The sequence below is a fragment of the Choloepus didactylus genome, chromosome 22 (assembly GCF_015220235.1).
Source record: "Choloepus didactylus isolate mChoDid1 chromosome 22, mChoDid1.pri, whole genome shotgun sequence".
NCBI lineage: Eukaryota > Metazoa > Chordata > Mammalia > Pilosa > Megalonychidae > Choloepus > Choloepus didactylus.
This window is the reverse complement of record NC_051328.1, coordinates 8,662,475-8,688,375: the sequence shown is the minus strand read 5'-3', so window position 1 is coordinate 8,688,375 and position 25,901 is coordinate 8,662,475. Positions and strand designations below refer to the sequence as shown.

At 34.4% G+C, this 25,901-nt stretch overlaps 1 protein-coding gene across 7 annotated transcripts in view; it reads right to left on the bottom strand.

The window, feature by feature from the left end:
- CHD9 (chromodomain helicase DNA binding protein 9) overlaps window positions 1–25,901 on the bottom strand; it is a 284,977-nt gene that overhangs the window by 95,517 nt on the left and 163,559 nt on the right. For 4 of the 7 annotated variants that reach the window (XM_037816043.1, XM_037816042.1, XM_037816041.1 and 1 more), the window contains exon 3: window positions 7,591–7,922. In XM_037816043.1, the coding sequence (XP_037671971.1) occupies window positions 7,591–7,922 (332 nt within the window). Of the gene's footprint in view, window positions 1–7,590; window positions 7,923–8,679; window positions 8,953–9,041; window positions 9,341–25,901 lie in introns of those variants that run through there. The other 3 variants (XM_037816044.1, XM_037816046.1, XM_037816047.1) reach the window with 2 other exon arrangements.

Genomic DNA, 25,901 nt, shown 5'->3' with positions numbered 1-25,901 from the left:
AGTGCATGCATCGTTAGGAGTGCAGATCAATCAACTTTCTCAAACTGAACACCCTTGTGTAACCAATTTCCAGATAAGTGACATTATTAATTTCCCAGGAGCCCCATCTTATCCCTCCTTTTCCAGTAACTACCTCCTCCTAAGAGTATCCATTACCTTGCCAGTTATTACTTGGTACAACTTAAGGAACCTGTGCAGACGATTTTCAGTAGCAAGGTCAGGGACAATCCTAAGTAAAACTGGGCAGTAGGAAGTGTTCCTCACCAGTTGCTATCCATCTCCAACATAACTTGCAGTTTGTAGGTGGGAATGACACTAGTCAAAGGAGAGTTTAGTTGCTTAAATAAGTTTTCTATGCTAATATCTTTTCAATATATTGCGTAAAAAGACATTTTCTTGGAGGTTGGTAAGCTAAATGAATTACATGAAATAAACATTTCACACAATTTCTATGTGACTGCTTAAAGACTCCCATTGAATAGAAGCCCAACAAATAAAAGTGACTCCCACTGAATAAAACTCCAGTAATATCAGAATTAGAAGAGAGAGTGTATAGAAAGAACTTCCCTTTTTTGGAGGTGGCAATAGTTTAAAGAAAAGTGTTTCTCATAACACCTAAGGTAGGACTTCATATTAATTATTTGAAAAAGGACCTTTTATTTAATTTCCAATATTCTGTATTTTTCTTCTAATACTGTTCTGATATGTCTAGAATCACTTTTTACCCCATAAATTCATTAACCATCTTAACAACCCACACAAAATTCTTTTCAATTTCTAACTTTCTAAGGGGTATTTCAGATATAGTTTTCTACTAAACCTTTTCAAGTCCAAACGTTTACATATGACCTTTCTGTTCATTTCCATGCTAGGAAAAAAACAGATTCTAAAACTAGAAGTAATTCTTGATCGACAAAATTTTGAGTGAAACATCTTTGGGTTCTTTTTTTAGATTGAAAAACTAGGGATACTTAAAAGGAACACTGATTCTTCAGAAGTGTGAAGTCATTAATTTATCATAAGATCTAAAATGGTATCTAGGTGATAATACATAGGGGAACAATGAATTAGATTGGTATTAGATAAGAAGTTCCCAAATGTGTGGGGAAGGCTTCATTAGAAGGCTGCTTGTTAAAAATAGATTCCTTATGAAAAACCATCAGAGAAAGCCAAATTGAGAGGCATTTTACAAAACTGGCCAGTATGCATCAAAAATGAAAAAGGTGACAAAAGACAAAGAAAGACTGAGGAATTTTCCCCAGGTGGAGGAAACTAAAGAGACATAACAAAATCAAATGTGGGATCTTGTATTGGATCCTGGCTAAAAAAACGTAGAACTGACAAAGTTTACGTGAACTGTAGATTAGTTAATAGGATTGTATAAGAATCAATTTCCTGGTTTTGATAATCTATGGTTATGTAAGAGGTTAACATTTGAGGAAGCTGGGTGAAGAGTATAAGGGAACTCCAAACTATTTTTGTAACTTTTTTTAAGTATGAAATTATTTCAAACTAAAAAGCTTTTAACAATTACAGATTTGTGAGTTTCAATCCAGGAATCTGATTCAAAGTGGAGCCCCAATTTGACTTTTAAAAAATTTACCAAGAGATTCTGATACTCTATCAAGTTTAGGAACCACTGGCTCAGAATAACAATTAGCACAGACAACTCTATGAACAAATGTTCAGAATAATAAAACCGTCTTATATAGAGAGAGAGAACACACAACATTTTGTAAAAATAATTAAGTTTTAAACAATTTTAAAAGTGCCCTTGCCTACAATATCTCGGTTGATCCTGAGAACAACTCTGTGAGATAGGCAAGGAAAATATTCACCCCACTATACTGATGGGGAAACTTCATCTCCAAAAGATGAAATAAATTGCCAAAGTCACAAGTCTAGTAAACACAATAAAGGTCTCTTTATTCTTAGTCTACCATATCCAATATATCTCACTGATTTTAAAATAAATATATATAATTCAACCAGTCAATAAAGCAAAAAGATAGTCTAATAAATAAAGAGAAATAACGATTATCTTTTAGTAAATTATTAAGGTTACAGTTTATCTAGCTTTTGAAAAATCAGAAATCTCTATTGTCTGTACAATGACAACTGATATCCATAAAAGTTTTCTGAAGGAAATCAAATGATTCTAAAGTACAAAAAGTAAAATAAAATCAGTTAAGCAAAATACCCTATTTCCACAAATCATTCCATTCTTCCATCATGGATTAAAGAGAGTTTACTCTATTAAATCTAAAACAAAATTTTACTATAAATGAAAATAAATTTTCACTATAAATGCCTTCTTCAAATAAACTAATAGCTTCAAGGAGAAATATCACCAAAGTAAAACAACTAAGTAATACAGAATATATTAATAATAAAGGCCTTCTGAAAGTTTTATTAAAGCATTAAAGGGATAAATTATCAATATTAGCAAACTGTAGCTATGTACCCTTAGGCAAGTAAAGGAACTAATATAATATCAAAACACGGGTGATTTCAGACAGAAAAAAGCAATTTCAAACTAAGGTTTGAGATTCAGCTTGAAATGTCAATTCATCTGATAAGTATTAGTACTAGCAAACTGCAGTGTTTACATTTGAAATATCTATATTTGATTTTCAGATATAATTTATAATTCATGCCCTCATGTAAATTCTGCCTACATGCTATTAGGAGATGCTGTGTAACAAGTTACACTCTACACTGTGTCAATCTGTAATTGCCCCCTGTTGATTCACTCATTGAAATAATTGGGCAATGAATCTTACTCAATTAGCCCATTTGTAGTAATTAATACACCCAATTCGTGAAAGAAATACAGGCAAAATACTATTTCATATCACAATTATTTCTTTGTAAACCAAATGAAGGGCACTGGGGCTACTTTAAAGTCATCAAATTATATATATATATATATAAATAAATACATTTAGCTTGGTGAAATGACTTCAGTTTAAAGTTCAAGTCAAGACCTCAACTTAAAGTGACTGGGGGAAAAACGAGCTGTTCTTAAAGGGTTCTTTATTTTGGTTTAAATTGTCATCCTCAGACATACAGAAGAAATATTAATTATAAGCTTTTGGTGATTTGGACTGTTCATTACTTCCTGGTTGAGATGGACATTATTTTTTTCAACAAGTTGAATTTGCTGAGTTGTTTCACAATAAATAATTACTAAGGATCCAAGTATTAGCTAAGTATTAATCACTGTTTATTTTTAATACAGTTTAAAATATGAAAACAACATAAAATTAAATCACTTTTAAAAAAAGAAAAGTTTATGTTAAAAATATTGGTAAAGTAAAATTATTAAAATTCAAATACTTTAGTGGTTCCATTGTTTTTTTCACATATTGACATCTCTGAAATTGGGATTCATCTAATAATCAAAGGTGTACCACCGTTTTAATTGGCAACATTTCTTTAAACCATAAAATAATCATAAACCATAAAATAATGATATGACATCTTAGAATCACTGAAATAATGGCATTTTTTTTTGCTGCTGATGAAATCTTATATAATGTAAAGGTATACTTCTTAAAATGGAACTGTAAATCTTAATTGAAAATTCATAACAGTAAATTGAAATTCATAGTATGAAATAATGTATATATCACTTACAGTACATCTCTCTATATTCATACATGTGGGCATAATTACATGTTAGTTTTGTTTTAAAAATATAGACACATTAATATACATATATAACATGGTCAACAATAAATATTATTTTCCTCCTTTCTTCTTGGGGGGGTTTCAAAAAGACTATAGCAACCAAAGGGTAAATACACTCTCTAGATGTAATTTAATGTTTTATTGTTTTTCTTCAAGACATAAGCATTATACTTAACTTCTGCTTCAGTTTGACAAATATCTCTAAATTTAATTGTTTTTTGCTTAAAGAGTAAAGCTACCTCTAGTACCAGATGACTAGTATTCTTGTAATGAAAAGAAAGAGTAATTATGAGTAAGGCAAAAAGGAAAAGATCTTAAGTTTAACCATGAAGGGATTTGACAGATAAAATTTTTACGGTCTTGAACATTTTTAAGTATTAAAAGCATTCAACCTTTGTCAATCAGAGAAGTAAAATTTGACTGGCAATATGGAAACAATTTAAACGTTGAAATTATACATCATAAATAAAAAATAAAGCTTCAGTCAAATCATGTGAAACTCTATTACATAATCTAAAACCTTTTAATGCAGAAAGTTCCATTGGAGATCTTAGCATGAATTTTACTAATTTATTTCAGAATCTAACTCTCTAATATTACAAAATCATTATTTTCCTGTGGTTTTATGAAGGATTACACTGTCATTTCTGTTTCCTATTTAACAAATCAAATTCAACCTAATTTTAAATCTTCTCAATAGTTCTTCATAGATCAATCCTATGAAAAACGTAAAAGTAGAAAATGATTGTTTTCCAGTTCTATCTCACCCTTCCATTTTGCACCTGCATTTCCACTTCAATTCATACCTTTCTGCTATGGGCAGCCCCCTCAAACTCCAGATATATTTCAAGCTAAATTTATCAGTCCTAAATGCTACTCTAACTAACCTAATAAACAATGGCAAGTTGATGTGAAAACAGCAATTAATAAGTTAACCTAGTATCCTGGTTTTTTTTTGTGTGTGTGTGTGTGTTTTAACTGATCCTATTTAGAACAATGCCTTAATAGAAAGAGAACCGAGGCAGCTGAATGAAAGTTTAGGCTTGAAGGAAAGGGCCTGGCCTCTGGCCTTTGCTTTTTCCTTACATAGCTTTTTGCTGTGATAGCTTTTGTTTTCAGAAAATAATAATGACTAACATTAATTTATTGAGCATTAAGTATATTCCAGGGACTGTTCTATCTGCTTTAAATGAAATTAACTCATTTTATCCTCAAAACAATGAGGCAAGTACTAACATTATCCCCATTTTACAGCTAAGAAAATTAAAGTTTGGAGAAGTTGAGTATTTTCCTAGGGTCACACTTGCTTGTAAGTGATAAAACTGAGATTTGAACAAATGCGACTGGCTCCAGAGTCAAAGAATTTAACCACCTTAACATACTGCATATGGCCATCCTAACTCACAGAGTTGCTGTAAAGAATAAACCAGACTTTATATGAAGGTGCTCTGAAAAAAAACACTGTATTCCTTGTAGTTTTTAAAAATAATTCTATAAAGTGGAAGAAACAATGAAAAAGTTTCAAGCATATTAGCAAGCAGAAGCAGTACTGCTTTTCTTCAGATTAGCCTTTCTATATTGTATCAATCACATCTATGGATTAAAAAAATACCAAGTCAAGTAGAGATCAACCATAAAAATTACTGTTCATGAATTTAACTACTTTTAAAGTTCCAGAATACATTCTCTTCAAAATTATCTGATATCAGTAATTTGGTATTAGCAACAGCTAAATTCTTCTGAAATTAACGAAAACATAAGGCTTTTAAAAAGAAATGCTTACTCTCATAAAATACTTCTAGTTAAAATAATGCAACTGAATGCAACTATTTCAATAACTGTTAACACAAAAATTAAGAACTTTGATGATAGTAAGTTTAAAATTACAAAGTATAGTGACTCATTCGTAGGCACAGTGATGAAATATTTCAATTGGCTAATATCAGAACTCTGGATTGTGTATGAATTTCATTTATTCCAATTTTGCCTTTTCCCCAAAATATGATGATAATCTTTGCCTTTGGTTGATAAGATGGTCAAGAAATTACTATTTTACTCCAAAATCTTATTAACAAAATATTGGCAAGCTTCAATTTTATTTATCTGCCTCCAATTTATAAATTCCTCTAACAAAAAGGCCTATAATCTAACCAGTTTTTTCTTCTAGCATCTGCTCAATATCTCACCATGTATTTAGCCAGAATAGAAAAGAACATAATCACCAGTACAATTTTCACCTATTTTGTTTTGTAGAGAATGCTTTCTCTAAAAACAGCACCAAATTGATAAATGCCAATTTGTCCATTTATAACAAAAATACAAATATCACAGAATGAGTCAGATACTCAACTGCAATATATTGCTATTTTTGACGATATTACTTCTCATTTTTCAAAAATCCAAGTCCCTTTATTATAATTTAATTATTTTTAATTTTCCCTTAGCACATTGTTTTTTCCTTGAACCAAATTCACTTCTGGTATCACCCAGCCCCAACTTCCCCATCTTACATGGTTCTCCCAAAATTTTAAGCAAATAATAGTTACTGTAACTTTTTAAGTTTCCTTACTAATTTTCTCGTGCTATATTCACCATTTTCCAAAATGCTACCCTCCTAAATTGTACACTACATTTGCATGTATCTCTTAACAAGTTAAAACTTCAATTATATTAATTTTCAATACAGCAAAGAATTAAATATCAGTTTTCCTAAATTAAAACTAGAGAGAGAATTTTGGAAAAACAAGAAAGAAATCCCACCAAAAACGTTTAAAAAATAGAGTAAAAATTTCATTTTTAAATTTCATTAGCTGGCTGTAAATAAAATACAGAATCAATAAACTATTCATTGATCTATTACAGCAAGAGAGTCCATGTTATTTAATGGTATCACCACCCAATTAAATCATTCAGTTTGGTGGCTGCATTTAAAATACTTAGAATTCATTTGGTTTACAAAATTGTGTTTAGTTCTAAATACCTACATAATGTAAAAAAAACTTCTCAGGTAAATAAAGATTTTCATATCATGGGATTTCTTTCCTTGTGTACTTTTTGGTGAACAGGAGAAAACGTATATATTAATCTAAAATTCCATATAGAGCCTGCAGAAATGATCAAATATTCCTGCAAAAAAATCCTAAACTATTTTAGCCTTAGGTTGCTATTTTTACCCTTGTATGAAAAAAATATATATAAAACACAACTCTTATTATTTTGTATATTTTCAAAATGTACTAGATAAGTGGTCAAATAAAAATACCTAGGATTAATGCACCTCCTAGAGGCTATTTCTTGTCCTTATAATTCGCTTGGAGCATTAATCCTCTTCTGGCCTCCTTATTACATTAAGTAAATCAGAAAGACTATATGGGAGTAAATCAGTAAGAACCAGGAGTTTCTTATTATTGATACATATGACTTAGTTTTCTTGCCATACCATTTAGTCTAAAGTTGTAAGTTTATGAGAAAATAATTGTATTTCTTGTTTCGAAACTATAAAGTGCACAATGACACACAGGTACAACTAAGAGGTAAAGACATCTTACAAGCAATTTTAATGCATGCTGTGAAAAGAAAGTGATTTTGGCACCGGCACAGCAATAGTTTATTTTTTTTCCCTTTTATTCTGTTTCATATACTACATTTTCCCATTTTCAATTCCTTTTACTACTATTAATGTACAAAAAGCTATTTTCACAGAGTGATAAAATTTAAGAGATCCTGGAATATTATCTAATTCATTCAAAAAGGAAATATGATACATATGGTATGTAACAATTTAAAACCCCATCGTGGGACTAAACATATCACATTCAAATCAAAAGTAGAAGGTTAGGCAGGTTGCACTTTAACAAAAAATTCAAAGGAATTAAATTTAATTCTTAACCAACTTACCCAATTTTTGTCTTCTCTTTTAATTTCGAACAAGTTTTTGTTTTTTTGCTTTCTTTGTCCTTTGGCTTGGATTTCATCCTTCTACCTTTCTTTTCCTCTTTTCCTTCAACTGAAGCACTAGGAAAGTTTTCAGGGCTCATTACTCGTGGAATATTGCGTTCCCCACGCTCCTTTGCTTTTGCTATGGCCTCTGATATTATACGGTTAGCCTTTTCTTGTTTGCTTTCTGATTCCACCTTTTTTCTCTGCTTCTTCTCAGACATGACCCTCACCTGGGTATTCTGCAACTTAGTATATGTCCCAGAACCATCACTCTTCTTGGAAGATGGAGGCTAAAGAAACCAAAATATTTTTTTATATAATATACCAATCTAAGACAACTGATATACATATCTGAAAGTTTAAATTAAGCTTAAACAAGGAAGTAAAATTAAATAAGCAAATACGTAAGTGCTAGAAATAACCTACAATTGAATCATTGTGTATATCTAGAAATTAGTATAGGCATAAACAGCTCAACTGTGGTTTTTTAAAATGGAGGTTAAAAAAGGATAATATTCACTAATAGTTCCATAGCATTTTGGATCAGTTAGCTGATTCAAAATTGATCTTGCAAATATTCTGCGTATTTGGAATAAAAGCCTTTTCTTTCCTCTTCATGCCCAAATTATGAAAATTATTAATTTTAAGATAGCAATTTTCATTTAGAATGAGAATTCCTTATTATATTTAGGAAAATAAAGCCTCTACTTTACAGAGACTAGAACCTGACATCATTTAAATCATTTTAATGTGCAATCTATGCAGCAACACAGCTAGTTAGTAAACAGACATTCCCATACTTAAAATTAGAGAAAGTTTTAGTTTCTCGATGAAAGAGTTAAACTGTTGATTTTTTTTCCCTCTTTCTATATCATAATTATTTTGCTCAAGCATTCTGGAAAAAAACAAGTTTTATAGTTTTACGTTAAAATTATTAATATTTTAGCAATATCACAGGAAGCAGATCAATAGCATTTAAAAAATAATTTCCTCTTGAAAACACATTCATCCATATATACTTATATCATAGTTTTGTTATGGTCTTACCCGTAAACATGCCTCTGACTATAGCAAAGGAAAAAAACACCAGGAATTTCCAAACACATTTTCATGCCGATTCCAGTCGGTATCCACTGGATACCTTTTCTATACCTGCCTCATCAATGGTTTCATAGCAGTGCTGCAGCACTGGGAAAGAAGGAGGGTTTAGAATTGCTCACTAAAATGCCACCTTAAGGCCTACAGGCTATAACAAATAACCAAGACTCGAGAAAACAGCAACAAGCTCAAGATGGCGATGCAGTATGACTCCCGCAGCAGCAGCCAGTAATAAGGAAGGTTATTCAATCCCATTAGCCTTTTAGCCCAAAGAACCCCTCCTCCTCCCACTCATTCAGGCTTTCACTTACCCTTCCTCTTGGCCTCTTCACTGAAGACATTTTTGGCGTCAGACAAAGGCTTGCCCTCTGCTTTTTCACCACCCCAGGCAGTGCTCAAGGAAAAAGCATTGAAAGAAGATTCCTAAATGGCCTATTTAGCAAGCTGCAACCAAGAGATGCACAACCCTCCACAAACACACATTGTGATTTATCAACACATTTCTGCCTTGGCAAGTTTATATCCACTGTTCATCCTGTTCAGGTAAGAAAAAGGCTGTAAACTCCTCCTGAAAAGCTGAGTTTCCCCAATAGCTGTAAGCAGATAGCCAGATTCCAACAAAGCACAGAAAGAAATGAATGCACAAAGCATCAAAATGCATCAGCATGAATATTAGAGATGTCGTTAAAAATACTGACTCCTTCTGCGGAAGTAGGCCAGCAGATGGTGCTACCAGTTATTATTCCATTAGACTCTGCAATTTAACCCCTAATGGACTGTTCTTCCCTCCATGTAACGCATTAACTCTCAAGCTGCCACTGCCAGCGATAAACTTTAAAAAAACATGCATAAAAACCTAATTTAAAAAAATCACCTAAAAACTAAAACTGTAGTGAAATGGCATTATGTGGCTGTCAATATTAAAAACAAAACCCACTGTCATTTCTATGGAAGAAAAATACTTTTCTCTATGATACTCTAAAATATTTAAAATATGAAAATAGCTGAAGATGATCACAGGGTTAAAGAACAGGGCATGCAAATGAACATATAACAAGTGACTTCTCTTTAAGAAATTAGAATAGGTCTCATGATTCTTCCAACAAAAAGCTAACAGTTGTTTTAAAAATAGAGAAAACATAAAAAATAGAGAAACAGAACTATTTTCATTTAAATTCTAAAAAGAGGCTTGACACTTTCAAACGAACTAATGAAAGCTGTCTATAAAGAATTACTAACCAAATTAAGAATTTTCCCTTATCTTAACCTGGATGAATACATATATTTATTTTCCTATCATTAAAAATAACTCATAAAAATCCTGAGTTTTACCTTCATCCTATTTTAATAGAACTCCTGAGTTTTTCAGATAAAATTTTTGGTTGACTTTCTTGCTAAAAATAAATAAATAGCAAAGTCCACCTCCATTTGACCAATACAATTTTTCTTTCTATAAAAAAATTGAGATTATTTGCATAACCAATGTCCTTAAGTACTTAAAACAAAATTTCACTCCTTCAGACATAATTCAAGTGTACCTCTTTGATTAATACCATTTTTTCCAGTTGATCTGGGCTGGTCATCTAGTATCTCTACCAAAGAACATTGTTTTGTTTTTTACCTTTTATACATAAAAGGTTTTAAAACAGAAAAGTTGTGGTAAAAAGACCAATTTGGATAGGATGAGAGGAAATTAGAGGCAGAGCACCACTAAGGGCAAGGAAAGGATCTGACTAATCTGAGAGAATCTTAGTGGTCATCAACGTAAAGATCTTAGTAACAATAATAAGAGCTAATGTTTAGCGAGTGCTTACCAAGTGCCAGGCACAATTCTAAGCATTTTACATGTTACAATTCATTTAATCCTGAATGATGATAATGGAAAGCAGAGGGATTGCAAATGAGAGAGACACTATTATAACAGTAATAAAACATGATAGAAGGGAACTGAGAGCAACAATTATAAAAATCATATTGATAATAATTATAAGAGCTAACATTCATTGTGTACTGTGTGCCAGACACTATTCCTAATCTTATATATATATATAAACTCAATCTTAAAACAACCCTGTGAGCTATGTATCACTGTTAACCTCATTTTATAGATGAGGATACTGAGGTATAGAGAAATGACTTGCACACAGGTACTGACTGGTGGAGCAGGGATTAAAAGGCAGGGAGCCTCATTAGAGAGATTATGCTCTTAACCACTAAATTATATCACATTTGGTAAAACGCCAAAATTTACAGAGATTATTTGAAGACAAAAGAAAGTGAATTTCTCAAAGTCTCAGAGATACTAGTAATAAAACTAGTATGAAAATTTAGGTTTTTTTCCAGTGTCCTTTCCAGGGTATACAAATCAGCAAGATATGGATGGGAGGTATTCAAGGAGCAGGAAGAGTACTTGGTTTCTAGACCACATAATGCTATAGAAGAAGGTAAAAGAAATAAGAAACAGAGAGAGAGAGAAGTTCTGTTCATACTGAGTTTGAGAATGAGTACTTCAGCAGCTAGGAATTTAAGGCTGGAATAAACTGGGGATTTCCTACCACAGAGAAAATCTCTGTTTTCTTTCAATACCCTTAACTTACTAATGCTTTCTATTAACAGATCTTAGGATGATTTCCAAAATATTTCAACATCTCCTATGCTGCTCAAATAAAATCTTTCAATATATTCTATTACCTGACTCAAAATCCCAATTTTATAACTATGAATCTTATTAGGAGATAACAAAAGAGAATTTGTGATCAAATATTTCTTCTGCTATTAGAATACAGTATCTTAAAAACTATATTCTCACAGAAAATCAACACTAAGGTATTAAGTAACTAAAATTTTTCAAGATAATAATTTCCCAATTCATACATACACATAAACACACAAAAGGATAACTGATAGACATTTCCTGATGTTAAGGTTTTCTGTACCTTTCCCCCAGTACTCATTTGTATATATTATATCCCCCAGAAAAAGCCATGTTCTTTGATACAATCTTGTGAGGGCAGACATATTAGTGTTGATTAAATTGGAACTTCGGAATAGGCTGTTTCCATGGAGATGCGCCCCACCCAACTGTGGGTGATAACTCGGATTGGATAATTTCCTTGGAGGCATGGCCCCACCCATTCAGTGAGGGCCTTGATTAGTTCACTGGAGCACTATATAAGCTCAGACAGAAGGAGCAAGCTTGCTACAGCCAAGAGGGACACTTTGAAGAACACGCAAGAGCTGAGAGGAGCTTCAGCTTACAGAGACATTTTGGAGACAGCCTTTGAAAGAAGACTTCTGCGCCATAGAAGCTAAGAGAGGACAAACACCCCAAGAGCAATTAAGAGTGACATTTTGAGGAGGAGCTGAAGCCTAGAGAGGAACGTCTTGGGAGAAAGCCATTTTGAAACCAGAATTCCAGAGCAGATGCCAGCCATGCACCTTTCCAGCTAACAGAGGTTTCCCAGAAGCCATTGGCCATCCTCCAGTGAAGGTACCCGATTAATGATGTGTTACTTTGGACACTTTATGGCCTTAAGACTGTAACTGTGTAACCAAATGACCCCCCTTTTATGAAAGCCAATCCATTTCTGGTGTTTTGCATTCCAGCAGCATTAGCAAACCAGAACACCCCCTATCTAAGCAATCATCAAATTCTGTCAAATCTACTTCTTAAATGTATTTTGTTTTGTTTTCTGCCTCTCAGTCCCCATAGCTCCTGCTGTATCAATTCTCCATTTGTTATGCTAACATTGTGGTTATGCAGAAGCATGCCCTTATCTGTAGGAAATACATCCTGAAGTCTTTGGGGTGATGGAACAGTGGGTCCGAAACCTACCAGGATAAAATAATTTCTTTCTATTATACTTGCAACTTTTCTGTAAATTTCTGATAGTTTAAATATACAAACTATTTAAAAATAAAAAAATAAAATAGGCAAAGCCCTTGCTGCCCCAAGAACCTGCATGCTATATGAAAAAAAAAAAACAAAATATCTAAAAGGCACACATAATTAAATATATCCAAATATTCATAAGATGACAAATCTGAACAAAACATATAGTATCATATGTGATTCATTAAATTATTTTGATAGCAACTGGGAGGAATATATGGGAGGCCCTTGACAGCATATTTTAATATTTTTGCAAATCAAGAATTTATGGTATAAGTGTTTTGTTCACCCACTGACACTGGTGAATTCCATCCAATTCAAAATATTTTGGCGTTATACAATTAGTGAAGCTATGAAATCATTATACTGTGGACATGAATGGAAATTATAAATTTCCATAGAGAAAAGGGGAGAAGGATCACATGGTTCCTACATATCTACTATAGAGAAAAGCATCCTCTACTGGGGAAAAGTGTTAAAAAAATAAAGTTCTACTTTATTCAATAGGAAGGAATAAAAGGTTTCAAATAATAAAAACAGATGTAATTCCTTAGGAAAAATAAAACCCGGAACAAGAAATTTTCAACAACATAGACAAACTGCCCTTGGATAAAAATCTTCCACCATTTCTCAGGACAGAGGAAGAATCTCAGTCTTCTGGCATGGGGACTGGGTGGATGGAAGCCCCAGTAGAAAAGAATAAGAAATAGAACAGGGATACTTAGCCTTGAGCAAGAATGAGTTTGACTGCCTAGAGAAACAATGGAGAATAACAGAAGAAAAACAATAGGGAAACCCCAAAAGATCCAAAGTTTGAGGAACTAGCTGATACAGAAAAGCTAAAGGAGGAAAACAAAAAGAAACAGTTAAAAGGAAAGTAAATATCTGAAGTAATTATCTCAATAATTTGATATTATAAAGATAATCGATAAGGCATTTTAAATTCTTAAATTTAAATTTAACATGATGTCAGTATGCTAGCTTTTAATCTCTATCTTAAAAATAGAGAAATAACATTTATTTACTTATTCATATTGATAACCTCCTAAAAACAATGAATTTGTACTTAATTTTAGTAAAATGTCTCAAACATTAGAACTGTGACTTCTTTGGTTTTTATTTATTGCATAACAATTTTTCCCCCAATCTGTGAATAAAGACTTGCTTCTGTAAGTAAACACACACACACACACACACACACACACACACACACAAATAAATATTTAAAACAATTTTTAAGTTATGAAAAAAATTGATCCAAGAACAAATGATAATCTGTCAGTCTTATTCTGAGGTTTACCTTTCAATGTGTTTTCAGAGTTTTTGAAGGAAGTGAATTATTTCACTTCACTTTCTTCACATCTGTGAACTGTCATGTTCACAAATTAAAAGGTTTATTTTCATTTTGCTACTTGTAGTAATACCCAGGTGTCCACTTTTATCTAACCTTAACATTCTTTTTCTTTTCAAGTGTCACAATCTTGAATTTTACACTGATAAGGTAATACAACTAATTGGCATTCCAATTAGTTTTAAGTCTCTTTTAATCTATGTTCCCCCTCTTTTCTTCTGTTTCTTTCAATTTCTTGGTTGAAAAGTCATTTGCCCTATATGGGTTCCCTCCTTCTGGATTTTATTTTAACCGCCCAGATAGCAGTCCAGGCAAATAGCACATGTTCACTAAAATATTGGGTTATAAAATAAAAAGTTATATTCTGACTTACAGAAAATACAGGGGACAGAGGAACACACTAAAGGATACCATGGGGATGCAATCAGAAAAATCCAGAAGGAGGGAAACCATATAGGGCAAATGACTTTTCAACCAAGAAATTGAAAGAAACAAAAGAAAAGAGGGGGAACATAGATTAAAAGAGACTTAAAACTAATTGGAATGCCAAAAATAAAATAAAAGGGGAAAAAAAGAGAGAGACATATCAACCAAATGCAATGTGTGGACCTGGTTTGGATATTGACCTCAGCGAGCCAAATGCAAAAACACGTTTTTAAACAACTAGGTAAATTTGGACTCTGGATATTTGATTATGATGGAATTATGGTCATTTTTTTAGGTGTGAAACTGATTTTGTGGTTGTGTTATTAAAACAAAAATCTTATGGTTTTTTTTTTTTTTTTTTTGGTATATAAATTTGAAATATTTATAGATGAAGGGATATAATTGAGACATGCTTCAAAATAAGCCATGGAGGGGGTGTATATGATAGTTGAAGGGGAGTATAGATGAAACAGTGGCCATGGATTGATGTCTACTCTAGCTGGGTGATGTATATTCTACTTTTGTCTATATTTCAAATGTTGCATAATAAAAAAAATTTTAAAACACATATTCTTGGAATAACAAGCAGTTTGGCCTAAGAAAAATACATGCATAAGGGAGAACGATCGGCAATAAGAATGAAAGGTAACTGGAGTTGGATTATCGAAAGTGTTACAAGTTGTGCTAAAATATCTGGGTGTTACGCTGAAGGAATTAGGGAAACAATAAATGATTACATGGAGAGAAGCAGTAGGATCAGATTTTTAGATAAAAAGTTACTGAATGGTTTCAAGAAAATACCAGAAACTTGATGAAAAAAATTTTTCAGAAAAAGGCCATGCATGATATGAAAACTATACTTTATCTCTATTTTACATTAGTTTGTATGACTTTTTCAATGCTGTATTGTTCCAAGCTCATATTTGCTTCCAAACAAGTCTAAAGTATATTTTTAAAACACAGAACCACAAAACCTCACAAAATTCAGTACTTACTGACAACATTAAATATGTGTGAATTTGTCAGTCCATAAATTACCCATGGTACTAAAAGCTATTCTCAGCATAATGCTATGATTAAGGGAAGAGGGCTTTGGATTCTTAGCCAGCCCTGGGTTCTAGTGTCAGTTTCATCATTTAGTAACTACATGACCTTGGACCTCTGCCTACTCATCTTTAAAATGGAGACACTAATAGTATCTACCTTACAGGGTTATTGTGAGTTCTAAGAGATAATGCTTACAAAGTGCTTCGCACAGAGTCTGGCACAAATATGCTCAGAGATGTTAGATTTTATTACTATTACTGCTGTTTTCTTAATAGTATTTGAGATGCAAATTAAAACAATATGGAACCAGTGTTAAATTAGGAAACAGCAGCTTCTGTATTGAGAAGGTATTTTCACAAATTAAGGGATGTTACGCCTTCAGCAAGTGAATACTATGTTACAAGGTACAAACTCCCTCAGAAAATTAGAAGGTACTCTTTTTCTTAAAAACTTATCAGATTTTTGTGAAAGAATTCAAAATTAAATAAAATTTTTTGAATTGTCGATTTAAGATAGTGAGAAATTTCTATAAAACTGAATAATATTCTTTAAGACAGATCAAAGATATAGCTAGAATTGAGATAAGGAATAACAGTGGAAATTCTAGGCACTGAATTAAGCACTTACATCTCAATCACCCTACGAAATGAGATTACTGTCACCATATTAATAAGAAAAAGGAGATGCAGGGAGTTTAAGCAACTTACTTGCCCTACAGGGCTGCAACTAGGGTGAAGCAAGAAAAGTACCGAGGCCCCAAAATTTATGGAGGTGTCACTTTTGGGACCATGCAAGTGCCTCCTTCAATTTTTTTTTTTTTTTAAGTTTTTTTTTTTTTTATCATCATTTTATTGAGATATATTCACATACCACGCAGTCATACAAAACAAATCGTACTTTCGATTGTTTACAGTACCATTACATAGTTGTACATTCATCACCTAAATTAATCCCTGACACCTTCATTAGCACACACACAAAAATAACAAGAATAATAATTAGAGTGAAAAAGAGCAATTGAAGTAAAAAAGAACACTGGGTACCTTTGTCTGTTTGTTTCCTTCCCCTATTTTTCTACTCATCCATCCGTAAACTAGACAAAGTGGAGTGTGGTCCTTATGGCTTTCCCAATCCCATTGTCACCCCTCATAAGCTACATTTTTATACATCTGTCTTCGAGATTCATGGGTTCTGGGTTGTAGTTTGATAGTTTCAGGTATCCACCAACAGCTACCCCAATTCTTTAGAACCCAAAAAAAGGGTTGTCTAAAGTGCGTAAGTGCGTAAGTGCGTAAGTGTGCGTAAGAGTGCCCACCAGAGTGATCTCTCGGCTCGTTTTGGAATCTCTCTGCCACTGAAGCTTATTTCATTTCCTTTCACATCCCCCTTCTGGTCAAGAAGATGTTCTCCGTCCCAGGATGCCGGGTCTACATTCCTCCCCAGGAGTCATATTCCACGTTGATGTCTCCTTCAATTTTGCACCCTAGATGTCTTGCTTGCTCCACATTAGTTCCTGCCCTGTGCCCCAGGTTACAAAGCCACCAAGTGGCAGAGCTAGGACTTGAATTGAAGACCTCTTAATCCAGAGCCCATCCTCTCAACAACTATACTTTGCTGCTAATAATTGTGCCTTAATAAAGAACACAGTGTATGATGAAAAGAAAAGAAATAAAAAATTGTAATTGCATCTAGTTTGTCCAGTGGTCAGAACTAATATGAATTTAGATCTATGCCTATCGATATCTGCGCACTATGCACAAAGATAGGCTCTAAAGTCTCAGTGTCATATTCAAGCAACAAACTGTCATGGCAGAATACAACCCAGGCCTAAAAAATGAGAGTACTTCTCATAAGTCATGGTAAGGACAAAATTCACAGTTTAGAAACTCAGCTTTTATTCCCAAGCATAGGGTACAAGTACCAGGGCTCTCCATTTGAAAATAAGATACCTAGAAACTGTATTTAAAAAGATCACTTTGGCAACAATCAGGAAGATGAATTAAAGGAAAGTGAGGATGGATGCAGAGTTAGCAGGGCATTTCAATAATCCAATAAGGAAACAACAATGTGAACTAGTACAGAATTAGTGAAGATGACAAAGAAATCACAGATTCAAGACGCATTTAGGCAATAAAATCTACCAATCTGGTTACCATTTGGATTTGGAGAGGTTTAGGAAGGAGGGTGGGCTCCCTCACATTTGAGGTATTCCTGAAATATGGAATACTGGATGGGAACAGACTTGAAGGAGAAGAATGATTGATTTAATTATCATTGCATTGTATCTAAAGAAGATAGTTGAAAAAAATGGTTTAGAGCTCAAAAGACATTAAGACTGGAGAGGCATATTTAAGAATTATAAATTGTTTTAAGTAGCGGCTGACACTAAGGGCATGGATGAGACTGTTCTGGGAGAAGAGGCACAGGGATGAGAAAAGAGGCTAAGAATGGAATTCAGGGAAACACTGGTATTCAAGGAACTAGCAGACATAGAGGAGTGTATTGATAACAAAAGTGCAGTAGCCAGATAGGAAATTGAAGACAGTGGGTTAAGGGAAAAGAGAGTTTCAAGAAAGAGGTTACTGTGATATTATACACCACATTGAGGTCTAATAAGATGAATATTGAAGTGCCCACTGATTTGTTAACTAGGCAATTGCTATTAGACCTTGAAACAAGTTTTGTTTTGCTTATTTATATAACTTATTTTGAAATAATTTTAGACTTAAGAAAACTTGCAAAAATATTAGACTTCCCATATATACTTCACCCACCTTCCCCTGATGTTAACATACTATATAACACAGTAAATGATCAAAAGAGGAAACTAATATTCATACAAAACTGATCACTAATCTACAGCCTTCTTAGTTCAGTTTTCCCACTAATGGCCTTTTTCTAGATTAGGATAAAATTCAGTATCCCACATTACTTTTAGCTCTCATGCCTCTATTGTTTTCTCCTGTGACAGTTCCTTGGTCTTTGTCTTTGAAGACCTTGAAACTTTTGAAGAGTACTGGTCAGTTATAGAATGTCCCTTGATTTGGATTGGTCTTGATTAGATTAGGATTATGTATCTTTGACAAAAATACCACAGAAGTGATGTTGTGCCCTTCTCAGCACATCATATCATGATGTCAATATGTCTTATTACAGGTGATGTTAACCTTGATCACATGGTTGAAGTAGTGTATGCCAGGATTCTCCACTGTAAAGTTACTATTTCTCCTTTTGTAATTAATAAGTACTTTATGGAGAGGTATTTTGAGACTATGTAAAAATCCTGTTTCTCATATCCTTTTCCCAATAATTTTAGCATTCACTGATTGTTTTTGCCTGTAACAACCAGTGTTGTTTGCCTAATAGTAATTTTCTATAATTGGAACTCTATGATAAAGAGCTGTCCTTCCTTCCTTCCTTCTTCCCTTCTTCTCTCCCTCCGTCCCTCCCTTCTTGCCTTCCTTCCTTTATGTTGTAATAGACTCAGATATTTATTTTATCCTATGGTGTATAATCAATACTATCATTATTTATTTCTTGCTCAAACTGTCCCACCTTTGACCACTGGGAACTCCTTCAAGTTGGTTCCTATGTCCTATGAAAAAAGCTGAAGAAAGTGAAAAGCAATGACTTTTCAAAGATTCATCAGACAACTGGGGTCAGGACAGCCACCTCAAAACTGGAGATACAAGTGAATAAGAGAATACAGATTAGTTTATTAGAAACAGAAGCCATTGGTGACAGTAACTTCAATGAATTCCTGGAGACTGAGAGTAGACCTAGTTTGAGAGTTAATATGTCCTTGGGACCCATCTAAGCGGGAATCTCGTACATTAGTGGATTTTACCTCCAGGAACCTCACCAGTTTCTAGAGATAAATAAGAGAAAAACACCCTTGTGGTGGTCAGGAGAAGGAAGAAAGCATTTCGAAATACACTCAAGGCATCCTCCACAACTGAAGCATGCCCAAGAACAGAAAATACTTCACCAGAGTGTTATCTAACTTAGGGGGAAGAAAGCTGAGAAGCACTTGTGAAGGTCAAAGCACGGGACTACCAGTCCACTAAAAGACTAAGACCTAGTCATAAGAACATAAAACTCTTTTCCTTCCCCCACACCTTACCACAAATCAGTGAAGTTTCTGTATAATCCAGTGAGTTATACCTGATAGAACTGCAAGACTCAGACTCTATTCTAGAAGGAGTTTCTAGGGAAACCCAAAGACAACAAGGGAGACAAAGAACAAGGACACTAGAAGAAACTGAAACCTCTAGCAACTACAGCAACAGCAAACAATAAACACATCCTAATTCCAAGCCGGGCAAACATAAAACCTCATGCAAAAAGCTTATTTTTCTCAGTTCCTTTTACCTGCCACATCATGTCCAGCATTGAAGAAAAAAATGGTAAGGCATGCTAAAAGAGAAGAAAAAAACAAAGTCTTAAGAGATAGCGCAAGCATCAGGACAGACTCAGGCATGGTAGAGATTTTGGAATTATCAGACCAAGAATTTAAAATAACTATGATTACTCTGCTAAGAGCTCTAATGGAAAAGGTGGACAGCATGCAAGAACAGCTGGGTAATATAAGCAGAGAGATGGAAAATGTAAGAAAGAATCAAAAGGAAATGCTAGAAATAAAAATAAATAAATAAATAAAATAAAAAAAAAAACCTCTGTAACAGAAATGAAGAATGCCTTTGATGTGCTCATCAGGCCAAGTAAAGAATCACTGAGCTTAAAAATATGTCAACAGAGACTTCCCAAACTGAAAAGAGAAAAAGACTAAAAAACCCAGAGCACCGTATGTTCAGAAGACAGAGCAATAGATGATGGATGATAGGGAGGGAGAGAGGCAGGCAGGGAGGGAGGGAGGGAGGGAAAGAAAGAAAGAAATGGCGGTGTGACAGGATGTTAAAGGTGCTGGATCGGGGTATTGGGGGAAGGGGGTCGGGGTATGCTGGAGTTCTATGTATGGGGTTTGTAGTGTTTTTGCAACTGTTCCTGTAAGTTTGAACTTATCTCAAAATAAAATTTCTTATATTAAAAAAAAACAAAATCCCTGAGCACGGTATCTAAGAACTGGGTGACAACTACAAAATTGTAATATACATGTAATGGGAATACCAGAAGGAGAAGAAAGAGCAAAAAGAACAGAATAAATATTTGAAGTAATAAGGGCTGAGAATTTTCCAAAATTAATTACAAAAGCCAAACCAGAGGAGGAGCTAAGATGGCGGCATAGACAGGAGTAGAAGCTAGTTAGTCCCCCTGGAACAACTAATAAACAACAGGAATAACTAGTAAATAACCTGGAATAACTGCAGGGAGACAAACGTGACTGTCCACTCATCATACACCAACCCGAATTGGGAGGAATGCCCGATATCACAGCATAAAATCTGTAAGTAAGAACAGCGGACGCGAGCTGAAAGCCCCTCCCTCACGGAAGCCTCACGGTGCTAAAGAGCAGCACTCTCTGAACAAGAGCATATACCTCAGTCCAGTTCCAACTGGGGTTTTCATGTTAACTGCTCAATACAGACTGCAAATCCTCAACAAGCAGACAGAAGCTTTCTGTGACGACTGATGTTGGAGAGTCAGGGGACATATGTGTCTTGGGACGGGGAGCCCAAAGGATCGGGTGCTATCTCTGGCCGATGGGTGAATCTGGGGACTTTCTGTTCCTTTCTCTCAACCTGGTCTGTTCAGTGGAGAAAGCCTCAACAGTTTTCGGCTTGCAGTGCTCTATAGCAGAGAAAGTCTCAGCCATTTTAAACTCCCAGCACTCTGACCCAGACAAGGGTGAAGGATAGCCAAGTCAGAGAAGCAAAGAATCTATTTACATGCAAATGACCTCTCTCTAGGGGGCATATCTTCCCAAGAGGAAAGGGGTGGGGCCCAGCTCTACTACATGCCTTCCATTCAGAACCAGACCCCAGAGCCTGGGGGAAAACAGCCATGGGCCACACCTCCTTACACCTGTCTGGAGTGACAGGCTGACAGGCACCACCTGCTGGGCAGCAGGGCATAGGGTGTGTCAATCCTCTAAGACACACCATCAGGGAAACCGAGTTCTGAATATTTCCTCCTTCTGGGACCTGAGCCTGTTCTTGTCTGGGAAAACCTGATTGGGGTAGCCAAGGAGGCCAGATGCCTAGACAACAGAAAACTACAGCCTACACTAAGAAAACAAAGTTATAGCCCAGTCAAAGGAACAAACTTACACTTCAACTGAGATACATGAACAACTAATGCTAAATCAATTCAAAAAGTTTAGAGAATATATGGCAAAAGAGATAAAGGCTATAAAGAAAACACTGGACGTGCATACATAAGGCAGAAATCTAAAGTTCAAAAAAAACACAACTGGCAGAATCTATGGAAATGAAAGGCACAATACAAGAGATGAAAGACACAAAGGAAATATACAACAGCAGATCTCAAGAGGCAGAAGAAAACACTCAGGAACTGGAGAACAAGGCACCTGAAAGCCTACACACAAAAGAACAGATAGAGAAAAGAATGGAAAAATACAAGCAACGTCTCCAGGAACGTAAGGACAAAAACAAAATACAAGAATGTACGTATCACTGGTGTCCCAGAAGGCAAAGAGAAGGGAAAAGGGGCAGAAGCAATAATAGAGGAAATAATCAACGAAAATTTCCCATCTGTTATGAAAGACATAAAATTACAGATCCAAGAAGCACAGTGTACTCCAAACAGAATAGATCTGAATAGGCCTACCGCGAGACACTTAATAATCAGACTATCAAATATCAAAGGCAAAGAGAGAATCCTCAAAGCAGCAAGAGAAAAGCAATCCATCACATACAAAGGAAGCTTCATAAGACTATGTGTGGATTTCTCAGCAGAAACCACAGAGGCAAGAAGGAAGGGGTGTGATATATTTAAGATACTGAAAGAGAAAAACCGCCAACCAAGAATCCTATATCCAGCAAAACTGTCCTTCAAATATGAGGGAGAGCTCAAAATATTTTCCAACAAACAGACAATGAGAGAGTTTATGAACAAGATACCTGCCCTACAGGAAATACTAAAGGGAGCACTACAGACTGATAGGAAAAAGAGGAAAGATAAAGGCTGGGACTGTATAACTCAGTGAAACCTCGAGTGTTCAACACTTGTGATAAGATGTACACATATGTTTTTTCACGAGGGAGAACAAACGAATGTCAACCTTGCAAGGTGTTAAAAATAGGGAGGTATTGGGGGAAAAACACAATCAACATAAACTAGAGACTATAATTAACAGAATCATTGTATTATGCTTCCTTTAATGTAACAAAGGCAATATACCAAGGCAAATGCAGATAAGAGGGGGCATAGGAGAGGGGTGTGGGACTCTTGGCATTGGTGGTGTTGTCTGACTCTTTATTCTACTTTGATCTAAGGTTATCTTTCCTTTTGCTGCTTCCTAGCTGTCATGTTATTCTTGTTTTTTTTCTTTCTTTCTTTTTTCTTTTTCTTTTGCCTCTCTAACTTCTTTGACTCTTCTTCCTGCTTTGTGGAAGAAATGTAGATGTCCTTATATAAATAGTGGTGAGGGTGGTGAACACAAAAATATGTGACTATATAGGGAACCATCAATTGTTTACTTAGGATGGAATGTATGGGGTATGAACAAACCCATCTTAAAAAAAAAAAATGGGTTGATGACGAAAACTTGAGGGCAATATATTGAGTGAAATAAGCCAGACACATAAGGACAAATATTACAGGGTCTCACTGATAGGAACTAATTATAATATGTAAACTCATAGACATGAAATATAAGTTACCAAGATACAGAACGAAGCTAAAGAATGGGAAGCGGTTGCTTAGTATGAGCAGAATGCTCAACTAGGATGAACTTAACTGTTTGGAAATAACAGAGTGATGGTAGCAACTTGTGAGAATAACTAACAGTGCTGAATGGTGTGTGAATGTGGTAGAAAGGGGAAGCTCAGAGTCATGTATATCACCAGAAGGAAAGTTGGAGGTTAAAAGATGGGAATTATGAAACAGTAAACCTTGTGGTGGGCAATGTGCAAGATTAACTGTACAAATATTAGAAATCTCTTTCATGAACCAGAACAAATGTATGACATTACAACTAGAAGTTAATAACAGAGGGGCATATAGGGAAAAAATATATACCTATTGCAAACTATATACCACAGCTAGTAGTTCTTTCATAAACAGTAACAAATGTACTACACCAATACTATGAGTCAACAATGGAGCGGGTGGGTGTTAGGGATATGAGAGGATTTGAGTTTCCTTCTTTTTTTTTTTTCTTCTTTGTCTCTCTTTTCTGGAGTAATGAAAATGTTCTAAAAATTGAACAAAAATTAATTGTGGTGACAGATGCACAGCTGTATGATGGTACCAGGGGCAACTGATTGTACACTTCGGATCTTTGGAGAATTGTATGGTATGTGAACAATCACAATTTAAAAAAAAAAAAAGAAAAGCCAAACCACACACCCAGGAAGATCAGATAATACCAAACAGGATAAATACCAAAGATTCTACATGTAGGCATATCATATTCACACTGCAGAAAACCAAAGACGAAGAGGAAATCTTGAAAGAAGCCAGAGAGGAAAAAGAAGGAACAGGATACAAATTACATGGAACTTCTCATTAGAGACCATGCAAGAAGAGAATAGAGTGAAATATTTAAAGTGTAGAAAGAAAAAACCACCAACCTCAAATCTGTATCAGTAAAATTATCCTTCAAATGTGAAGGAAAAAAAATTCTCAAACAAAAACTGAGGGAATGTCACCAGTAGAGTGGCTAAGTCTATTTCCAACAAACAGCATTGGGAGAAATGATTGCCTATGCAAAAGAATGAAGGCAGACCCCTACCTCACACCATATCCAAAACTTAACTGAAAATGGATCAAAGACCTAAATATAAGAACCAAAACCATCAAACTCTTAGAAGAAAACACAGAGGCATCTTCACAACCTTGTGTCGGGCAATGGTTTCTTAGACTTCACACCAAAAGCATGAGCAAAAAACAAAATCATAGATAAATAGGACTTCAAAATTAAAAACTTTTGCGCATCAAAGGACTTTACAAGAAAATAAAGACAACCAACAGAATGGAAGAAAATATTTGGAAACCATATATCTGATAAGGGCTTAATATCCAGAATATATAAAGAAGTCCTACAACTTAACAACAAAAAGACAATCCAATTAAAAAATGGGCAAAAAGTTTGATTAAACATTTCTCCAAAGAAGGTATATGAATGGCCAATAAAGACATGAAAAAATGCTCAAGGTCATTAGCCACCAGGGTAGTAGTGCAAATCAAAGCATTTTATATCCACTAGAATGGTTACTATTGAAAAATGGAATATAACAAGTATCGAAGAGGATGTGGAGAATTAGGAATCCTGGTATATTATGGATGGGAATGTAAAAGCCCAGTCCCTGTGGACAATAGTTTTATGATTCATCAGAAAGTTAAGTATAGAATTACCATATGACCCAGTAATCCCACTTATAGGTATATACCAAAAGAACTGAAAGGAGGGACTCAAACAGATATTTACAAACCGATGAGGATCCTGGCAACATTCTTCACAAGTGCTAAGAAGTAGAAGCAATCCAAGTGTCCATCAACAGATGAAAAGAATAAATAAAATATGGTATGTACATACAACGGAATATTACTTGGCCATAAAAAGGAATGACATTCTGATGCATGCTACAACATGGATGAATCTTAAAGATATTATGTTGACTGAAATATACCAGGCACAAAAGGACAAATACTGAATGACCTCACTTAAATGAAACAAGCAGAATATGCAAAGTCATACAGTCAGAATCTAGAATACAAGTTACCAGGGGCTGGGCGCAGGAGGGGGAATGGTGAGTGAATGTTTAATTGGTATGGAGTTTCTACTTGGGGTGATGGAAAAGTGTTGGCAATGGATGATAGTTATGAAGGCACAATTTTGTGAATGTAATTAACACCACTGAACTGCATATTTGAAAGTGAATAAAATGGGATATTTTAGATTGTATATAAGTTACCATGGGAAAAAATACACACATACACACACTCACACACAAATAGAATTGTACAATACAAAAAGTGAACCATAATATAAACTATGGGCTATAGGTAATAGTATAATTATAATATGATAATATAATATTGTATCAAAGGCAGCACACTAATGCAAAATCTTAATAATAGGAAAAACTATACATTACAGGGGAATATACAGGAACTCTGCACTTTCTGCTTGATTTTTCTGTAAACCTACAACTTACGATAATAATAATAATAATAATAATAATAATAATAAGACAAGACTGTCAGAGTGGATTAAAAAAAACAAGATCCAAATCCTCTTTATATATACAGACATAGAGTACAAGTAAAGGGATGGAGAAAAATGTACCATATTAACACTAATCAAAAGAA